The sequence below is a fragment of the Elgaria multicarinata genome, chromosome 9 (assembly GCF_023053635.1).
Source record: "Elgaria multicarinata webbii isolate HBS135686 ecotype San Diego chromosome 9, rElgMul1.1.pri, whole genome shotgun sequence".
Lineage (NCBI taxonomy): Eukaryota > Metazoa > Chordata > Lepidosauria > Squamata > Anguidae > Elgaria > Elgaria multicarinata.
This window is the reverse complement of record NC_086179.1, coordinates 81,595,725-81,618,695: the sequence shown is the minus strand read 5'-3', so window position 1 is coordinate 81,618,695 and position 22,971 is coordinate 81,595,725. Positions and strand designations below refer to the sequence as shown.

General features: G+C 41.0%; 1 protein-coding gene across 1 annotated transcript in view; it reads right to left on the bottom strand.

Moving 5' to 3' along the window:
- The window catches only part of PTPN12 (protein tyrosine phosphatase non-receptor type 12), a 70,951-nt gene extending 50,372 nt beyond the window's left edge, over nt 1–20,579 (bottom strand). Inside the window, exon 1 of the mRNA XM_063134209.1 lies at nt 20,394–20,579. Within this exon, the coding sequence (XP_062990279.1) occupies nt 20,394–20,492 (99 nt within the window). The 5' untranslated portion in view covers nt 20,493–20,579. The remainder of the gene's footprint in view (nt 1–20,393) is intronic.
- Between the last annotated feature and the right edge of the window lie 2,392 nt (nt 20,580–22,971).

The window sequence follows — 22,971 nt, the reverse complement described above, 5'->3', positions numbered from 1 at the left end:
AAAAGGAGTCCAAATTCCACATCAATGAAACGTGTCATTAACATGGAATTCTGTTTACTACACTGGTGCTGGAAAAAAAAGTTGGCTGCTTTCATTCCAGAGTTTAACACTGGTATGAGAATTGATGAAATGGAGCAACAGCCATGTAGTAGTAGTAAGTGGTAGATTCATTTAAACGGCTGTTCAATGAAATTCATTTGCCTTCTTTAAGGAAACTATTCCTACCTAGTGCTCTTTTATAAATAAATAAATAAATAAAAGCCTTCAAAGTGCTAATACTTATGTCACTATTTTAGCACGGATCGGTTAGCTTATGATTTGCAAGTTGAAGTAATTCGACCGAAAATGTTAGCAATCTTTTTTTTTTAAAAAAAAAAATACAACTCCAGCACAACCAGGACTCTTCCACAATCAGGACTGCAATCCTGTATATAAAAAAGTACTCGATGTTTATAGAATATTTGCAGCACAGTAAATATGCCAATATAAATATGCTTACATAAATGAGAACGGTCTAATACTGTCAATATGCAAATATTTTCTTCAGTACACTGTAGTTAAGAAAATAATACTTTGTTCTTTTAGTACTGGGCAGGAGCAGAAGCAGTCCTTACTTAAGCAGCAAGTTATAGTAGGTGACTGATTTACAGATAGCCATACTGCTGTGTCCATAAAATAAAGATTTTAACTACAAATTACTTTCAGAAGTGCCTCTACAGTTAAGCTAGATAGCTCAGGAGGCATTCCACCATTATAAAAATTGAATATCTAGAACAATCTAGAAGGTATCAAAAGAACTACTTTCTGGAATTTGGCACAGAATATCTGTATGGCTCCATATGCTAGCCACCTTTTAGACAGATATGAAATGTTAGAGATACTACAGGTTAAAGGACAAGAATCTCTCCTCTTGTGCAAATGCCTGCTATTTATGACCATCTCTACACAAGCCCCAATAACAGACATTCTTTTCCCCCACCCTTACTCCAAAATCTGAGGACACTGAAAGGGTCTTGTCATTCCTATTTCTCTAATAATCTGCTATATCTTTATGAAGTGATTAGCTTTTAAAGTACCCATTGTTTTAAATAAGAAGGACAAATCTTGTAACCACTGCTCAGTGCCTGGTTGTTCTTTTCCCAGAGGAAATCTCTTCTCACGCAAACATGGTTACCACCAGAACAAGGACACAGCTTGTAGGTAGTGCTGTAGCAACAAAAAAATAGATTGGGAAAGGATAGAACAGCATTATTGGGATGAGGGAAGAAAGAACCTATAAACAAACAGGGAGGGACTGAAAAATTACAGAGCTGCGGTGAAATTAAACTTGCTCCTCACCTACCACTGCAATAGTGAATTCAGCAAATTTCTTTTTAGAATAAACAAGAAACTCAGGGATCAAAAAGCTTTCACTTAAGATAAAAGTTAAGATGCTTAACCTCCACACCATCTAAGTGGTAATCATGTTCCACAGTCTTACATATATCACTCCCCTTTCCTCTTACTGACTTCAGTGACTTCATAATGATGGAGACAGCCCCAATGCCCATCTGACTCCCATCTTGTATCCTTCTCTGCATCCTCAGTATATTGATCTCCCCCCCTGTCTCTGCCAGATACAGCATGTATTAATATATGCCATTCTCTCCCCGCAAATGAAAGCATTTAGGGAAAGCAGAATCAATATGCAGCTAGGTGACAACTGTCCTCAGTGTCCAAAGCATCAGTGAGCCTCCTAAGGAAGTGAACTGGAGCTAAAAAGTGAAGGTACATGGAGGCGAAGTTGGAAGTGAGCATAATATGCAAGATCATACAATGCACTTCCTGCTTACAGGATGTGGAAGTTAAGCCCAGGTGTCTTTAATTGCACCTTCATGTTTTTTTGGCACATGAGTAAATTTATAAGATCTTTAGCTTTCATCTTAAGCTTTTTGATCCCTGCATTCATTTCTCTTTGTCCAGCACTGAATAAAGCCGAAGGGAATAGACAGTACAGGGGGTGGGGGGCAGTGAAGACTGGTAGCTCCATTGTCATTGGGGCAGTGAATCCACTCTAGGTTTCAGTCAAAACTCTAAAGGCTACCTCCTTCAGAGTTCTTGACTGGTTCTGACTGAAACCAGGAGTGAATTCACTGACATCTGAGCCACCAGCCTCCACTGGGTGACCCACAGCAAAATCAGCTCCTGTCAAAGACATTCCCAGTCATCCCCAAAGGCTCAGGCCAAGAACTGGCAGAGGTTCCAGATACCTGCCCACTTCCTTTCCCCAGACTGGGGATCCAATGTGGCCCCAGAGGCACTCTGAAGAAAGGAAGAGGGGGCAGGTAGCTGGAGCCTCTACCAGCAGTAGGTTTAGGATTAACTCCAGGTTAGCCACCCCATTTTTTAAAACAAGTCGAAAAAGGCAGAAAGTGAGGAGGGGAAGGATGACCCAGGGAAGAAGAGAGACCAGAGGAAGGCGAGGGTCCCTACAAGGAGGCAAGAGAAGGGAAGGAGACATAAAGAGAAGGGGAGGGACTGTGTGTGTGCACACACATATTTTGAGTGGGGGCTGTTTACTGGTTGTTTGGGAGCTGTATTGCACTCAGTTCCTTGTTTTTTTTAGCCTCAACAGTTTACTGTCTATGAAACGGGTATTCTGTTGGAGCAGAAAACTGTGGTTTCAAAGGAGTGGTATTGTGTTTTGGACTTTAGGTCCCACCTCTGGTTTGCTCTCAGGTTTTGGGGCATGCTACTCAAGTTTTAGCCTCACCAGTTTGCCTTTCTGTGAAATGAGTGTTTTGTTGTTTTTGCAGTAATAAAACACCTCCACAGCGGACTACACCCCACAGCAGCCATTTTGCAACTGGCCTCACCTACCCATGGAACTGTGACTGTGCAAAAGAAGTCCCAAAAAGTTGGGGACTCCTGTTTATTTATTTATTTACATTTATATACCGCTCCACATTTAAACAGAGTTCAGAACAATGAAGGATAAAAGGTAACAGGTTGTTGTTTTTAAACATATTAAAATTTTAAAACAGGATTCCAGTAAAAATCATGGCTGGTCAGTCAAAGAAGGCTTCCAGAAATAAAGATGTGTTCAGAAGCCACCAAAAACAACACAATGCTGGTGCTTCCCTGACCTCAAAAGGCAAAGAGCGAGCTCTATAGAAAGGAGCCCATGACACTGACAGCTCTTCTCCAGATGTACTCCAATCTGGCCACAGCCCATGGAGAACCACCAGGAGCATGCTATCTGATGACTTCCGTGACCAGGCAGGTTGATAAGTGAGAAGGTGCTCTCTCAGGTATCCTGGTCCCAAGTTGTTTAGGGCATTATAAACTAAAATGAAAACCTTAAACCTGGCTGGTGACAAATGGGCAGCCAGTGGAATTCCTTCAGCAAAGGAGTTGCATGTTGAAAAAGTGCAGTTCCTTTATACCCTTTTTCTCCCTCCCCAAAGGTAGAGCACCTATCCATAGAAAACAATGGAGAAATCCAAGTCTCTATTGTACTTCCAATTAGGCAGCAGCATCCCCTCATCATCCACCCCCACAATAATAGGTAACAGTAAAAGCAGGGGTCCCCAACCTTGAAACTCAATGTGTAAGTTTTCCCTCTTTAGATAAGACAGTGCTAGAATAACTCATCTCTATATCCTCAACATCTTGTAAATCCTTGGAGCTCATAATGCTGTTTTATTGGGCTTCTAAAATTATTTTGTTTTGCTTCGCTAAAACAATTTATGTGTTCATACCTAGAGTCCCTCTCATATGTCAGAGCAGCATTTTTGTTTAGTACCATTTCACTTCTAAATTGTCAGACAGAATGCTGATTTCATAAACTGAAAACAAAATAATCACCTGGCTTTTTAAAGCAGAGAATATTTCAAAAGGTTGCAACCACATCAACAAAAGTTTAATGTCGTCATACTAAGGAAGAACGCTGATGGTGCTTCTGCACATAAGTGTCTATGTAAGACCAAAATCCAATTGGGCAATACCTTCATTAGGACTAACCAAAATGCCACAAAAGAGTGTGCAAGCTTTCAACTTCTCCAGAACTCTTCATTAGGCTAAATAGCACAAAAGGTGGAGGAAGAGAACAAAAAGAGTATGAAGATTAGGCCAGATGGTGTGGCCATGAGGTCTGCAACTTAAGACTCAAGATTATTATTATTATTATTATTTATTTATATAGCACCAGTTTCTCTAAATGAGTAATTTATTGCACGCTCACGATTAACCACTCACGGAAGTTTGTGGGTCCATTACACAATGTTGTCACTATCCAGGATATCTCCCATACCATCCTCGGGGAATCTCACTTTTTAAAAAAGCAGAGATAATGTGGTATTATCTGGGATATTGGGGGATGTATCCACTACTAGGTGGCGCTATCTCATTAAACATAATGGAGCCTTTCCAAGAAGGGAAGTTTTCAATTCAAAATCCCGTGGTTGTGTGTAAAGGAGTATGCTGTGATAGTGGGGAAACTGTGGGGACGAAAGCCCCAGTAGGGCTGTGGGATTTTCCTATGTGTATAGAATTTCTCAGACTCAAGATAGAGACTGAATAAATTAATCACTGGTAGGTGCTACACACATCAGATTACATCTAGCATTATGGGTCAAAAAAGCAATAGCTGACCCCCATTTCTAAAAAGCTGGCTCTAACTCAAATCTGCCTCTTGCCTTGGGTGAAACACACAGGTTTCTCGGTACGCAGAGACCAGAAGTAAAAAAGAAACATGACAGTATTTATATTAGCAAAGCCAGATATTAATGCAGCTGGTAAAAAAGTAGATTCAAGAAGCATTTACAAAGTAACTCACTGCCAATTCACCAGAAATAAATAGAGAAAGGTAGGGACACTTTGTTGAAAGTAATGAGATGGGATGAAGGGTAGAGATGTAAAATATCCTGAAATTTTGAAACCATGGGGAAAAGCTGGGGGGTTTCCAGGGGCGTTTGGGAAAATAAAGAATTTTCTGGAAAAATTGGGGGAAATGCAACATTAGCACTTTTTGCAGATTGAAAGTCACTTTGTTACTTTAGGAGCATAAAATGTAATTATGTACAAGCCGGTCTGGCATAACATTATCACATTTGGTATATTAAAAGTGCAGTATATTATTACAAACTGAATTTACTTTTCTTTCTTTTTTTGTAATAAACGGAGCTACAAGCTCCTGAACTGTAAGGAACCTCTTTGGTTTTGCCAGTTTATGAGCAGGCAAAAAAAAAAAACATTTTTTAAAAAACACCACAGAAGAAACCATCAACATTAGTAACAAATACAATTATTTAAGTCTCCGCTAGTCCTCCACAGTGTCAAGCAGACATAAAGCACCCATTTCCATAAAAAAACCTGAGAAAAAGTGGGGACCAAGATTCAATGAAATTCAATCAGACTCATTTTCTGAGCTATAGCTATCATCAGTTTCAGTTTCTGCTTCAATGGCAGTGCCCCCTAGAGGCAGAAATGCATCTTGCTCTTGCATTTGAGACTTGTAGTCCCTTTTTGCAACCTAGGGGGGGATCTACACTACTGCTTTTAAAGCGCTTTAAAGCACTTTGAAAACGTTTTGAAACCTGTATATGCAGTGTGTTCTGGGCCCCAACAGTTGTCAAAACTGTTATAAAGTGCTTTAAAGCGCTTTAAAGCAGTAGTGTAGATCCCCCCTAGGACTTGCTTGTCCTCAGTGCACAGAAATTGTAATAATCTGATACTGTACATAGTATTTAGAAATCATTTGGAGAAGTAAATATATGAACACCTTGTCTTAAACATTTTACACATCATGCTAAAATAAAACATCCCATAATCCATTTTTCTTCATTTTTTTTTTCAATTTTTCAGGGAGTGAGAGAATTCAGGGGGGAACTTTTTTTTTCAAATTCTTCTGGGTTTTTTTCCAAGTCTTCACATCTCTAGTACAGTGTCAAATGAGCACTGCCAAGGAGATCATTCCCCCCTTCCAACAAGTTCAAACTATTTGTCATTTTAGCCCAGTATCAACTTTTGTAGCCTGCAAAGCTTCTAGTGATGTGTTAACAATCCTTATAGCCAAGTGAGATAATTTCTCTGCTTCCCTGCACAACTGCTAGAGGATTTGCTTTGAGTAAGATGGGTTAGTGGAGTCCTTAAGAAGTGTGGAACTCCTTTAGGGGGTGTGGCAGTTCCTTTATTTAATCATTTTTGGAGTGTTACTGCTAGATAAGGATGCTGATTAATTTGCACAAACCGCAATACCACAGCTGTGTGTTTGGGATACATGTTCCAAGCCTGATGCATTGAAGTCCTACATTCAGAAGATAATAAAATAAAAGCCAGGTAGATATTATTATCATCAATATTTATATTCTACTCCATATCTAAAATAGGTAGCTAATAACAAGAAGGTAGCTTGAACCATTTCAAAGCAGAAGCAAGCATGTATTACTTTGATACTCATAAAGCAAGGTCCAGTGGAATTGTTAATTTAATTCTAGAAGTATGATAAGAACATAAGAAGGATCAGACCAAGGGTCCATTTGGTCTAGCACTCTGTTCACACAGTGGCCAACCAGCCATCAATCAGGGATGAACAAGCAGGACATGGTGCAACAGCACCCTCCCACCCATGATATTCAACCTTCAAATGTTAAAAGAAAAAAATCTACATTCTACCTCAGGGTTGGGCAGATCCAGTCACCACGGGGGCACTTTGCCTCCCCAGAACTTTCTAGAATCAGTCCCCACCACCACAATTACTGCTGAATATGTACGATGGCAACAACAAAAACACAAGTGATTTCCTAAGGAAACAAGTTGTGTGAGGAAATCACCACCACTGCCTTGAACAATCGCCAACATAGGAAATTCACTGGGAGGCCGTAAAAAAAGCAGGGAGATATGTGGGCCTGCTTGTTGCCTATCCCTGCTCTACTGGTAAATAGTATATATACTGTCCTAGCATTTCCTTCTTCTAAAGGAAGGAGTGCCAGTTGTTCCCCACTTTGGGATTATTTTATAATGAAAAGCAGATAATACATCTAATAAGTAACAAGGACCTAAAAGTAATGATGGAGAACACCTTTGGATTATTTTAGAATCAGCTCGCTATTTACAAGGTTTGCTGGATCAGCATGTCCGTTTCCCACATGTTCTCTCCCAGTTCATACTGTAACAGCCTCTAATTTTGCTTTCACTCATTGAAAAAATGGAAGCGTTTTTACAGCAACCACAGACTTCATCTGCTTTTCATTTAAATTCTAGATTGGGGTAGACAATCTGATGTCCTCAAGACCTTTTGGATTACAACTCCCATAATTCCTGACCATTAGCCATGCTCTCTGGGGTTTATGGGAATGGTGGTCCAAAACCTCTGGAGGGCACCAGGCTGCCTACCCCTGCTTTAGACAGATCTTAAACACAGCAGCATTGTATCGGTCTCTCCAAAAGCTGAGCCCTCTCCCCCACTCAAGCTTCTCTAAACAAGTTCCAGGAAACACCCAGACCCAAATGAGATGACGCATAAGCAGGCTCCCTTTATATGCTCTGGTTAAAGCCCTGCCGTAGTCCCTGTTTCCACTCTCTGCTAGGACAAGAAGAGATGCTGCCTAACCTTCAGTTGACTCATATCAGAGAGGTTTCAGTTGAGTCATATTAGAGACACTTGGCTGGAAAAGCTCAGGAGCTTCCCAATTGTAACTTGTCGGCCAATAGCTCAGGGACTGCACAGTTCCCTCAAACCATTAAAATCTCTCTCTGATCCATGATCGGCACCTAGAAATTAGGTAAAAGAATAGATACAAATTTGAGGAAGGGCTAAAAACTGACTGTTTGCACATGTGCATTTTTTTTGTTTTACATTCTGAGAAGAACATGCAGGAAAGTGACACTATTCATATTGGCCAATATTCAATGTGACATGAAACTAACGTATCTTACTCCGCACTAGCCTAAGAGACCTGTGGTGCAACACCAATACCACTGGCATTATGGCTTTTCTGACGAATCCCATAGTGCCAGGGAACACTACTGACGTTGCATTAGAGATCTCTTACACTAGCACAATGTCATTTATGTCAGTGCTTTGCTATTCCACAAGCTTTGCCCCCGACAATGACACGGCAAGCAGCCCTCACTCCTGCCCCTGCTAACAGAAGACCACAATGAAACAAATGTAAGGTGCCCCCTATACAGTAGAATTCTTGGCTTCATGGAATATTTGACAATTTGCTGTAGGCAACAGACGAGTGTGCCAACCATATAGTTCCTAAAACTGAAAGTTTGAGTAAAAGAAAGCCAGACAAGTTAATGAAACTTAAACCCAAAGTGGGAAAAGAGGTATAAACAAACACTTCATGAACTAGTAATTTCCTAGAACTAGTGAAACTAATGGCCTTTTCGAACACTACTACTATAGAGTATCACACTAAATAGACTACATGGCTGAACACAAGTGAAGTTTCGGCCCTATACTCATACACCATGCCATGAAGTAGAATACAGAATTGAACACTGCTGAACTGACAACCTATCATTCGGCTATCATGACTGTAAGAAAACCTTTTCTATTTAATACTACAAATGCCCCCCCCCAAAGCTATAATTAGCTCAAACAGTTTTCATAGGGCTATTTAGCCTACATCTGAAGCCATACATGTTTTACCTCCACAGTCACACAGTGTGGCATCAGACTTTTTGTTGAAGGTTAAATAATGCACCAAGGGGCACAGAAGAGAACCAGAGAAAGATGGATGGTGACTAAGGGTACAATCCTATCCATCTTTAGACAGAAAACAATCCTACAATTCCTAGCATTCCTCAGCCAGCTATGCATAGGATTGCACCCTAAGAAGCTGATCCAGCAACAGTCTCACTTTTACATACAGACTTAGGAAGGAGTGTCTGGCAAAAGCCATAGCTGAAACTATGGTAGCCTGACTATAATGGCAGCCCTGCAGTAACATCAGCCACTTTGAAGCAGGAAGCCCGGGCCACACTGTGTAAGGCTTCATATTTGCTGCCTCATGTCCTCAGACAGGCTTCGCACCTGCTACAGTTCTTGCTGGTTCCACCACATCCCTCTACAACCACACTACAAGTTTCCCCACACAAGTATGGAGCAAGGTCCTTGCAGTGCTGAACGTATTTCTAGTCTGAATTTGTCAAGCATTAACACCAGTACTGGAGAAAAGGTGGGATATAAATAAATAGAATAACAACAACAACAACAACATTAAATAGTAAAGCTCCCAGTTTTAAAATGGGTCTTGATTACACCCTTGCAATCCTTCACCCACTTAAGGCTATGGGGCGGTATATACGGTAAGTGTAATAAATAAATAAATAAATAAGTCCCAATGAAATCAGCAATATGTGCATGCATATAAAAAGGCACAAGCCAATAAACTTAGCTGCAGACAACCCTTAACATCCTCATATTCCATGATAATGTCCGTGCTAAGAAAATTGTGCCCCCCAAAATCTGAATCCTCTAAGTTACGTAGCTTCTGCATATGAAGTTTATGTCCGATATGCAAGTCACAGAGCCAATACTTTGTTTTCCCACACCAGAAACCTCCTGTTGCAAAGTATGGGATGCTGTTAGCTGCCTCTCAGTCCCTTAACTGCCAAAGTGAAACCTACTGGTATCACTGTCAGCTTAACTATCTGATCAAGTTTAGTAGTTATGGGTTCATCTCGCTCTTCTGTTTACTCTTTTCTGGCCTGCCTTGAGGCAGTGTCATTTGGTATTCATGTGAACAGCTGCAAAAAACAAAGGATTTTGACAGCAGGAAATTAAACCTGATTAGAGCAAAATTAATGGATATCTATGCTTTTTAGACACTCAGGTTGGTAGAGGTGACTGATACTTTTAAAAGCTAGGATTGCACAATTTGGGTTCACACTGATAGTCATTCCAATGGATTACTTTTTTGTATATTAAGATTAACTGCTTTCAAGATTAACAAAGAAGTGGGGAGCTGCAAAAAGAAGTTGCAGTATATCCCCAGCCTATAACAGGAGCTTTATTTATTATTTAGAACATTTTTCTCCTCTTCAGCCAAAGAGTCTCCCAGAGCTGCTTACAGGTCAATAAAGGACAAGACAGTCTCTGTCCTCAAGCTTAAAATCTAAAGAACAGGACACAAAAGGAAAAAGTGAGTAGGGGGGAAAAAAAGCAATCTCAGGCACCAGTTCTTATAACAACAAGCTAGGATAGATACCAAAAGGACATGCCAAAAGGAGCTATTCTCGCAGCAGATCCAGTGGAGTGGGCCTTGCTTCCCATTTCTCCCTATGCCACTAGAAATTAATTCTTAGTTCTAAGTAACATGAATTTGTTCTACCCAAGCTGGTATTCCCCAGATATCTCCCATCATTCCTGTTCACTGGCCATGCTGCCTGAAGCTGATGGGAGTTATAGACCAAAACATCTCAAGGACACCAACTCGGGAAAGGCTGTTTTAGAGCAAGCCATTTTCTAGCCAGCAGAAGCCAGGTTAAAATTAGCCAAACAACTTGCTTTCAAGTATGGAGTAACCTCAGCCTGAAGTTTTAAACATTCAGCAATCTAAAGACTAACCTTTATATTCACCCGAGTTAATATTGTGCTGTTCTAATAATTACACGTGCTGATATTACAACAAGCTTTCACTAAAAATCACTGAAATATCTTTCCATGAATTAAAGGCCTGTCAGTCAAATCTAATAACCATATGGAATCACAGCAGTTCCAAATTAGACAGCATGCCTTTCATCAACACTAAGAAGTCAACCAACCAAAATGACAAAGGTTGAATCCAAGGCCATTGTCACCAGAACTATAAAGGGAATAATTCCCCCTCCTGTTTGCAGCCCCACCCCAAAAACTGCTCAGGCGGACTTTTCTGGGAAGGAGGAAAGAGGAGGAGAGGTCCTGCTGTGTGAGTGGACTTCCACTTATGTGATGCTGGCTTCCACCCAAAGTCACCTTTTTCCTGTTATTCAGCATCTCTAAAGAAAGACACAATAGAAGATATTAATCTGGCTACTGTTCACTAGCAAAGTCACCCAACAAAGTGGCAATCTGTTCCAAATACAGTCTACCTGGTTCCATATTTCCATCACATAGAAGAAACTAAGCGTATCTGGGATGGTACAGATCCTAGCATTTCTAATCTTTACTTCACTTTTTCCTTTGGACAGTGAAGCTGCTTTGGACAGAGAGCTGCTGTAGTTGCATGGCTGATGGCTTCCACTGGCAGTAAGATAGTGGAGTGTGACCCTTTTGATTCTCCAAGACCTCTTAGCAGCATTCAATACCATCAAGCATCATTATTTAAGATGAGGAAAACTGGTCTAAGTATTAGTGAAAGTTTGCTAGTTACACCCTATCAATATGACCTCTTGGCAGTATGAAAACGGAACCACAAGTAATTGACAGGCTTCTCTGACAGCCACTTCATGACAGTGGATCCAGGCAAGATAGTTAGTAGTATGTTTTCATCTGTTCAAACAGCCGGCAAGACAGTTTCCTAAAAATATACTGAGGACAGCGAGTAGTAATGCTTTTATATCAAACTGTATTTATATCAAACACGATAACAACCCTATTGGTTAAGTTTTGCCTTTTACAGTCCTAGATTTAGTAGCACACAGCAGTCTTAACAGTGCCTTCTTTTTTAATAACAGGAGAACCTAACAGCACAAGTTTTCAGTCACTAATTTTAATTAAAAAATCACATAATTTGAGGAAATGGCTCAATCAGTATATCTCAGCTACGTTTCATCACACCATTTAATCTGATAGCATTTAGCTCTGGACATTAGCCTCTTGTTTCTCAGATTTCAAAATAGTGAAAAGAGACAACTGAAGATGGTGATCACCACAGTATTTACTTATTTAAACATTTGTATCCAACCCTTCCGCTGCAAAAGCACCACTCACCAAATCTTGCTGTACATTTTATTGTACCTTCTAAAAACTTTTCATTCCCCTTCTAAAAACTTCAAACTTTTAGGTTAACTGCCGATTTTCCAGCTAATACTATTGTACCAAAATGTACAGCCTTTACAACTTATAAACAAGAGACCATCACCTAACTACTTTATTTTCAGGAGAAGTCTTATTTTATTGTCTTGTTTATTAATATTATTTGAAGGTTAGTCTATGACAGTTCAGGGGATTCACAGTAAGAAATGTCACAATTTGAAATCCAACGATAAAGCATGTTATGCATATAAAATACTCTATGTGACAACAAGCAACAATTGTACACAGAAATATCAAGATGCAAAACCCTGAAAGCAAGTTATCTAGATCATTGGCTTTCAACTGGTGAGTTGGGGATTCAGTCTTATCTAGGGTGCATCACAATGGAAGCACCACCATCCTGGGGTTTTTTGCCATGTATGAGAAGTGAGTCTCCACATGCACGTGTTTGGGCTAAAGGTGGTTCCCAGGTCTGAAACTGCTTAAGATTACTGATCTAGACTAGCTGCGATAATGCTCAGTTATATATTTTGTCTATATAATAAAGCAGGTGACCTATGATTTTTTAAAACTCCATCAAAGTTTCTATATTAAGAGAAATGCTTTAAATCAGTGGTCAGTCCAGATGGGTCGCAGCAAAGCTTTTGCCACCATGTTGGGCATGGAGAAAATTGTGTACGTGGGTCCCATGTTACAGGTTGGGAGTCGAAGTGGGTCTCGGGCCTGGACCAGTTGAGGACCATTGCCCTAAATACTTAAACCTGATTGCAGTAAAGTACAAGAACCCACACTCAGTTTTCATACCATAACAAACACCCTGGGTAATTTAGTGCCATTGTGAGCAGTTTTGCAAGAATACAAGACAATGGCCCAGTTTAGCTATTGAGGGAAACTATGGTATCCTGCAACAAGCGTTGAGTTCACACACTATGATCTCTTCTTTCATGTGGCAGGAACAGGAGATGAGAAACATCAGCTTCCTGTTTTAAAACTAAACACTTCCCCATGAGATCTGACCTTGCAACTGTGGTTTGTTTAAACTATGGCTTGTTCTCACTATCTATTGTTTAAACAAATCTGAGTTTCGATATCATGGGAAACAGTTTGTTTAAAATTGGAAGCTTTTATCTCCCCTTTGTGGGCACGGAAGTGGAGAGGGGAAGCCCTAAACTCACTACAGCTCATTCAAGAGCAGAATAGATTGCTATTATAACTCAACTGACCCAATGAATCAAACGTGGAAAACAGTATCCATGCGGACAGTTCTGTTGTGACCAGCTTAAGTCATGATTTTGTACATCACAGTGATAATCCAAATAGCTCTTTCCACATGCCTAGCAAAACACTTGAATTTTCTGGACATGTAAACATGAAACTGCAAGCTGCTTTTGAAAGTCAAGGAAATACTTTTACTTCGGTCAACAAACAAAAACAAAACAAAAATGGACATGGGAAAAATATTTGTAGCATGCTTCCCTGATCAAGAATAGAATCCTTTCTATTCTTAGGCTTTAATTTGGCTTGGACCTAGAACTGAGAAAAATAGCCACTCTCTTTTCCACTAACTTGCCTTAAGCGTAGCTGGAGTAATATACTGCGCCTCTTTATATAAGTTGGTACCATTTGAGACCATTTGGCCTGAACTGCTCCACCTGATAAATACAGCTTGTGACTTCCAAATCTCTGCCCACTCCACAATTTACTCTTCTTTCCAACTCCTTGTCCTCACTGAAATCAGGCTGCCCTCTCACTGGAGGGAGGGTCTCTCACCAACAGTCCCATAACAAAATAAAGAGTGGAAGAATGAGTGACAGCAGGTGAATGAAATGGAGAGGAAGGTGATGTCAGAGTGAGTGACAAGCAGAGAGAGTCAGTTGATAAATTACAGTTAGAAGAGGGGGAAGAGAGACAGTTTTAGGAGTCAGTGGGATGAGTGAGAAAGGGCATAGGCAAAAGGCTGATTATTAGGATAACTGTTGAGAAGGGGAATTGGTTATGAACTAGATAGAGCTATTAATTAATTATTATTCTTTATCAAATAAGTACTTGATCTAGATATTTTGTTCCATAAATAAATGTATGTGCTGACTTCACTTCCTGCTGTGTTCTGGTCTGGGTGAAATCTACGAGTAACGTCTCATCCCGAGTACTTACTTTAATATACAATGTTAAGCATATCAAGGGAGACCCTACTGCTCTCTGTAATTCAGTATGTGGTGGAAGAAGTTTGTTTTGTTTAAAATTAAAGCAAGTGTAGATTCAGTGGGCCAGATGAGTGACCTACCCAATGACCTCTAGAGGCCAGTGCCTTGTAGGGGACCTCAGGAACATCAGAAATCCTCATCTTAATGGCCACGACGGCCTCCTTCTGGCAAAATCATGCCAGTACATGTCCCTGAATAATCCTTCCTCACTATTGTGCAAGCGTCAAGTTAATTCTGTACATCTGTATTGCTCAGTGTTGTTGTGTTGTATCACCTACCGGATCCCTACTCCTTTCCGTTTTTTTAATCAAATACTTCACTTGCTTTCTCATAATACCTTGCTCCATGGTAACATCAAAATTCATGTTGATAACCACACTAAACAGCCTCCTATCCTTAGTCTTCCCTTTTGGCCCATGACTCTGGACTAACTCCCTCACTCACAGTCAGGTCCACTTTTAAATATATGTAGATGACTTATACCAAGCCAATACATTTATTTATGGACGTATGTAGATGTCTTATACCATTCACTATTTAATCCAGTCCTCCCTACTCTAACTTGTGATTTGCAGTGACTCTGTGAAACGTTGCCTCTCCCACCCTATTTCTTCATTCAGCCCACTCCTTCGAATTTGCAGTTTCTACATTAGCTCCTTTCCACCTTCAACTCATGATTTGTTTGCTCCGTAGTCCCACCAAGCAATTTGCTCCACTAATTCCAAGCCTTACCTTATTCTATCCCCCCATTTGTTATCTCTTGGGTGACTGAGCAACACTGAAGACAATAAAAAGAACTACCTGACTTTTCCTTACGTTGACTTCATATTCCCTTCCTTTTCCATTTCTCTTTATCTGTTGAAAAAATAATTCTACACCAATCTGAATTACATGTGTAATATCAATTCTTTTCTACCGTTTATTCTTCTAAGTATATAGGAGCCACCACGCTGAATCAGACCAAAGCCCTATCTAGTTCAGCATTCTGTTCACACAGTGACCAACCAGATGCCAAAGGGAAACCCACAAGTAGAACATGAATGCAATAGCACCCTCCCACGCATGATCCCCAGTAAATGGTACATATATTAGAGATAATATATAGCCATCATGACAAACAACCTTTGACCCTGTTCAGATAGCATGTTAGGCCATGGTGGTTATGAATTTTGAGCTAACAGCATGGCTTAGAGTGTCGTGTGAATCATTCCTAACCATGGTGGCTACATAACCATGGTTTAAACATGCTCACTAACCAGTGGCTGCAAGAGAGTTAGCAGCCTAACCATGGCTTAGTGCGTCATCTGAGCAGGCCTACTGATAACTATGTCTTCCATGAATTTGTCCAGTTCCCTTTTAAAGCCATCCTTATTGGTGGCCATCACTAAATCTTGTGCCAGTATATTTCATAGTTTAATTATGCACTGTGTGAAATAGTTCTTCCATTTATCTTTCCTGAATCTTTCACTATTCAGCTTCATTACATGATCCTAGGTTTTATTGTTATGACAGAGAGAGAGATATCTCCCTACCAATTTTCTTCATATCATGCATAATTTTATAAATCTGTATAATGTACCCCCCCCCATTACTTGCCTTTTTTCTAAGCTAAAAATCCCCTTTCTTCAAGCCCCTCGATAGCAGACTCAGTGGCATGGAGCACTTTTCTTCAGCTTTGGCTGATATACCAACTACAGCCTTATCTGTACAGAGATAGCCTAGCCATTATTATCCATGCTCTGGTAACCTCTCATCTGGATTACTGCAATGCATTATACGTGGGGTTGCCTTTGAAAATGGTCTGGAAATTTCAGATGGCCCACAATAGGGCAGTGAGTGTGTTAATAGGGATCAGGCCAACATGACACTGAGCTATACCCAAAAAGACAGGAGGAAAATTATAAAAAGAAAGTTGTGCTGCGCTTAAATGCCAACTGCAAAAGAAAGGTAGAAAGAAACTGTCTTTTCAGCATAGTCTTTGACTTATCATTTATTCCTAACTACAGAATAGCTTCAAGTACATGGAACAGCATTTGTCCAATTTCTTACCATTGTGTCTCCATGTTCTTGCCTCCTTCATTTCCCCACTGTCTATTTTAGATCATCAGCTAGAAGCAGAGACCTGCCTACTTTGACTTGTGCCTATCTAACTCTTAAGGCATTGCTGTACACTGCTGTCACAATAGGCAACAACAACAAATATAGGGCTATGGCTCTCAGTACCACAGTGAACCACAAAGGCAACCCAGACACTGCCAAAAAGACTTACAAACTATATTAGATGGACTATGATATCATCAACAACATCCTCCTCATCTATCAAAAGTACCCACAGCAGCATAGAGCATAATTATAAAACCATATAATACAATCAATAAAATACATATATAACTCATTTCTAAAAAGAATTGGACAAGAAAGGAATTTCAGTAAATAAGTGCTAGAAGAAACAGGTAATCCACAAAATAAGCTTCATTATAGAAATGTCTTGAGCAAACACTTGGAAAAAGAACATGGAAGTCATGCAAGGAGACAAAGAGAGCTCCATGCTAGAAAGCACAGGTCACTGACTGACTCATGAGACTTTAGAAACTGCTATTGTTCAGTAAATTTTAGAACATCTACATTAATATGGGCATTCTAGGCAGACTCCTCTGCATAAGAAATGATCACGCCTATATGTGGAAAAGCCCACTAGGATGGTAGTAACAAAATGCAGCAGACAATATGCAAACTTGCATGTACAGGAAGTTAAGGGAGAAATGAGGAGCTGGTGTTTGCCTTTAAATCAGGACTATAAGCCTGGGATACAAAAATTCCAAGGGCACCTGCCTCAGTTATGTAAATATCTTGGAGAGAGCCATTGCCTGCATTTTTGGAGGAGGTGCATAGAGGCAGCTTAACAGCTTATTGGCTCAACAACACCCCCTACATTCCAGAGGACAAGATCATGAACTTCTGATTTCCATCAGCTGCACAGGACCTAGTCACAGTTGTAGTAATAAGAAGTAATAATGATACACTTAAAAATGAAATGGAAATACCACCACAGTCCTACTGTTATGTTGCTAAACACAAAGCAAGATATACAGCAAGGTGGCAAGTTTTTCATTCACCTAGAACAGCCAAAAAAAAAAAAAAAACTTGGGCAAGCCTTTATGAAGACTTGAGATGAATGACACGAACAGCATTGAAAGACAAGTTTACAGGAAGTGTTCTGAACAGACCACAGTGGGGAGCTATAGCAAAAACAGCTCTATAATAAGAGTTAAATCAAGAGTACAAAGAGGAATAGGCTGAACTTGGAGATGTTGAGAAGGAAACAGAAGCGAGTTTTAGAAACTGCATGTTAGCAAAGGAGAAGAATGCTAGAAGGTCAATGATAATGTTAATATCACATGTCTCAGATAAGAGAGATTAACATCCGTTGCACCAATGTCAAAAGTGCAGTAGTGGGAATAGCTTGGGTTAAAATGTTTGTGGATTAAGAGCTCCAACCTGACAGTGTTCAACTTCAAATGATGCAAAATCCATGGAAAGATGCTTGTAAAAAGTTGGAAATATGGGTTTGGACATAAAATGCAGAGGAAGGAAAGTATCTCTGGGATGAGGTAGCAGAGGCTGTAAGAATTAATGAGATTGCCCATCAGAGTGTAGAGCAGGGTGGGCAACTGTGGCCTTCCAGACATTTTGGCCTAGAACTTCAATCTCCCCTCACCACTTTGCTAATTAGGCCAAAACATCTGGAGGTCATCCCCTAGTAAAACGGAAAGAAATAAGAGGCCAAGGAATTGTCCTTCTGAAGTAAGGGAGATGAAAGAATAGCGTAAGGAAACAAAAACAAATGGGACAAACAGTCAGAAGAGAGCAGGGCCTTCTCATAAGTCTGTAGAGGAAAGTGATTCAATGAGGATTGTTTGAACCACAGTATAAGAGGCAGCATATAGGTCAAGAAGAATTATGACTAAAGAAACTATTAGATTTAGTCAGGCGAAACCTATGGCTGGCTTTGAAAATGGATGCCTAAATAGCTTAATAAGGTCATTTTGTTGTGAACCACTACAGAAACCAATTGAAAGAAAGGTAGTATATAAATTCAATGAATAAAGATAAAAAAATGTTTCCTTCATGCTCGTACCTCCACACCTAGATCTAAAACAAGGTTTGCATTATTATGTGATGGCTTGGGAATATGTTATTTTATTCCAGGGGCAGGACACTTTAAAGAAAAATAGTCGTGTTTTCAGTAAAATATATAATACTCACTAATTATGTTTTGCTGCAGTACCTTTAAAGCAAACATTAGGTACCACATCTGTAATCAACTTCCCTTCCATTTTTTAGCACTTTTACTCTTTTGTTGCTGGATGAATTTGGGGGTGAGGGGAGAGAGAAACAGTATTGTTTAGTCTTTAATAACTCTTTTCTGATATCATATAGCAAACAATAAAATATCTGGACCAGGAGTGGGCAACTTGTGCCCTGCAGGCCTTTTTTGCAACCCCCACATACCTTGACCCCTGGAAATTGCCCATCCCTGATCTCGACATATTCTCTGTATTTTAACAATGCATTCAGCAATAGAACAGTAATATTCAGCAACAGAACAGTAATAGAACAGGTTGCAATTCCCAGTCTCATTTATTTGGCTTTCCAGAGCATTTATCTGGCATTCCCATGCTTGTTTCACAGTTTATGTTCTACGCTTTAGAACAGCAGAACTATGATTAAACACATTATGATTACTTAACATTAGCAGCTTTAAGAAGCAGGCATTACAAAACGGTGCTGTAGTATAAAGCCTTGGAGAATGTGCATCAACTTAACTATTTCAAGTTCATTGAAACATGCAAGCTGTCATCTCTTTTCTAGATCCTTTTCTATTTACCTCAGGAACAATAGAATCCTTTCAGCTAGAAGAGCCATTCCTCTTTCCCATGCCTCCCCATCCGGGATGAGGAAACCACTTCCTAAAGTCCACTTCCTCTTCCATGCCTCAGACCTGAAACAACTTTCAACAGCCCCTTCTTCTTGCGCAATATCCTGTAGCCACCTCCCTGTATTTCAGGCAACCCCTGCTTTGACACTTACATCAGAATTTCTGAGTTTGGAAGCCATCAACTGACCAGATCTTAAAGAGTAACCAAGAGCTATTCTGAAACTAGCTGAACAATAGGACTAAGTTGATATTCTAGTTGCTTAACCCAAATACCCTTCTTCACTAAATATTTCTGGTTCCGCGGAAAGTGTTTATAACAATCCTTATAAGAACTTGCATTGTTACCCAAGTTATTGTTACCCATCAATTTCATTTAGCCAAAGAGAAAGGGATGGATGTAAAAATTCTCTCTGTTCAAGAAGAGGGAGCTGTAATGAGGCATTCTGATAAATATGGTTATAGACAATATCTATGCATAGACAGATAAGCCTACAAATAAATGGCCGTAAGTGTTGCAGAAGGATAAAAGAATGAGGATACAGCTGGTGATACGAAGGGCAGAGGAATGAAAGGAGATATTGGCAAGAGTGCTGACCCCAATAAAAACCAAGTAGAGGTTTTGCAGTAGGTAACAAGGGTAGGAACTGAAAATTCAGCACCCCAGTAACCATTACATCCCAACTACAGAGAGATAATCAGACTGCACTAAATATTTTACTCTTTCTCTCTCTGTGGACCAGGATTGTAAGAGAACTGGCAGGGAAGAGAAAACCGGGGTGGGGGGGGGAGAGAGAGAGAGAGAGAAGGAGTGAAGAAAGATGAAAAGAAATCCCAGTCATGCTTAGCCTCTACTATCCTGACGTCTTATGGACCCAGGATTTGTACATTTTTTTTATTTCGGGAAGAGAGAAAAAAGGAAATCGCAAACAATAGCAATAATCTCTCGCATGCCGCGGACACCACTGAGCCCTCAGTAGCACATGCACACACCCATAAGAAAGATGAGAGCGATTCATAGTAGAAGCATTTGTGTGAGGAAAGGGAAGAGGATGCAGCCCTTCCTTTCAGCGACCCCCCCTCCCTCCACGCAGAAACCCTGATGGAGAAATGGGAGGGGGCGCCTCTGCATTCCAGGATGGACATACTTAAGGGGGGGGTCCAAAGCAGCGCCTGACAAGAAACCCTATTGCCCCTCCGTCCCTTCTCCTCCCCCCACTCTCAAAATAAGGGTGGATAAGGGTGGGGGCCCACCCCACCCCACCCCCACCCCTGACCCACAGCCCCCAAGCCAAAGCCTTACCATGAAGTCGGTAGCGAAGTTGTCCTCCCCATTGTGGACGGTGTCCTTCATGGCCCGGACTCGCTGGATGAATTTCCTCAGGATCTCCTCTTGCTCCATCCTCCTCCCTCCTTCCCTCTGCGGAGCGGGAGAGACCCAGCCTGAGGAGCCGCCCCGCAAACCGGCTTTCTCGCCGCCGCTGCTGCTTCCGCCGCCGCCGCCGCCGCCGCCCTGGCCCTCCTTCAACCGCCTCCCCAGGCAGCCCCCCGAAAACAGCAACTTCCCCGCTACCGCTAGAGCTCAGCGCCGCCCGGCCGCCCGCTCCATTCTCCTCCCCCTCGGCGCAGCCGCCGCCGCCTGCCCCTGCCCCTCCCTCTCTCTCTCTCTCTCTCTCTCTCTCTCTCTCTCCCTCTCCCGCAGGCACCAGCCACTGCCGCTAACACCGAACCCTAGAAGAACGAAACGACACGACTCCCCCCTCCCTCCTCTCCTTTCAGCGCAGACGCAGTGACACCCGCTCCCTCCCCTCCCTTCAACGTGTTGATCTGCCACGCCCGAGCGTGCCGCCCCTCTATTGGCTCCTCGTGTCAGGAGCCCAGTGCGATTGGCCTAGCTACTCGTCAGTCCCTCCCTTCCTACCTCTGGAGAAACTTCCTTTCCCCACCCCTACATTATTCTCTGTGGATAGGATCTTCCCTACGCTTGATAAATAGGACTCTGGGATGTACCAATGTGGCTTGATAGGAGGGAGGGGAAGGAAAAGATCTGCCGTTAGATGAAGGCGAAAGAAAGAGAAGGGTACACGGAAAGAACATAATGTTTCCTTCTGGGGGGGCCTGGGGACGTCCCCCAGAGAAGATGCTTGTCAAATCACTGAGATATATAGGATGCTTTTTAATGAATCGCAAACATATTTATTCAGAAATAACGCTTGTTGTTTTTTATGGGGCTTTGGATGCTCCTAGGATCAATTTATTTATTTTAAAAAATGGCTCGTAGTTCTCCATGATATGGCTAATGGTTTTAACTGAAGCACAGCAATATCTCTGGATCACCAACAATGTATATTGTGGGTTATTTTATTTCACAGTTTCCAATCATGAAAGTTTCATACAAAATAAATAAATATGGAACTATATGATACTGCTCTTTATAACTTTCATTCTAGTTGCACTTTTATAAATAGGAATGGAATCTGGAAGGAACTTCTTAAGGACTGTGGCTTTAGAGTTGTTTTTACCCTACAGCCACTGTTCTTAAGTTGCTACACAATTTACAGTTATAATGGGCATGTGCTAGAGATTTTGATCATCCTGGCTTCTTGCACCATGCAGTTTGTTGGAAGCATTAGGTTTATTCCACCTTAGCTCTGCTGGCAGGGAGCTGAAGCCAATGACAATAAAATAACACATATTTTCACATTACAGGGTACAAGTGGATACACACTGTACTATTTACTTACTGAAAACTGCAGCATGAAGCCCAACGTTCTGTCTAAGACTGCAAACATATGCACAATTACTTGGTAGGAACACTTGGTCAACACATTAAATACTTGCTTTTGTAGTAATCTATTACAAATACAATATTTTAGATAGCATTTTCGTATACACTCCCATCATCTCCAGAATAATATTTTTCAGTTGAGGCTGTTCACATTCTTCTGCCAGTCATCAAAAGTTACACTGAGGCCATAGCTAGACCTAAGGTTTATCCCAGGATTGTCCTGGGGTCAAACCTGTTCATCTAAGTGCCACACAGGGCATCCAGCGCTCAGGCAGGGACAAACCCCGGATGATCCTGGGATAAACCTTAGGTCTAGATACAGCTGAATGTGCTTTCACGCTGTATGTCCATGCACTCGTTAAGACGGTTGTGAGAATACAGCCCTGCATTTGCCAGAACACATGAGGGCTTAAAGTGAGTGGGGCCATGCACACTATCCCCATCCCCTATATCTCTAGGCATGCCACCTCTGTCCCCTAGTTCAGATCTTGCTGTGTTGAATTGGCAAGGTTCATGTTCACAGACCCTGCCTTATCAGGATTCCCAATCACAGGAAGAGTTCTACTCATATTCAAGTAAATGCGAGTAGAACTCCCTTTCAGATCTTGCTTTCAAATGCCTGAACAGGGATTTTGTCTACATTTATTCATACCTGATTTGTACCCAAGTATTAGAATCCAGGACACAGACCATGAATACAATTGTACCTGTATTGAATGAATGCAGATGTAATTGTTTGAAGTGAGGAACACAGGCGTTTTTTATCTGTGTTAGCTAAAAATGTGAGGAGTGGGAGCATGCCACCTTCCTCATGCATTTCCATCTCCCTCTACAGTTGGAGAGAATATACTGTGTACACGTAGATTGTACGTATGTTGAACATAATGTGTGAGTAACTGTATGGTTGTACAGATTGTGTATACATGTATACAGACTGTACATGCATTAAATAAAATATTGAACACAAGTGTACAGTAAGTGGACAGAAATTTGTATTGGACAGAAGTAGACAGAAAATGGGTGTTGCACAAAAGAAAAGCCATGAATCAGACTTATGGCCTGACTAGTCCAATGTTAGGGGAGGTTGCAGGCT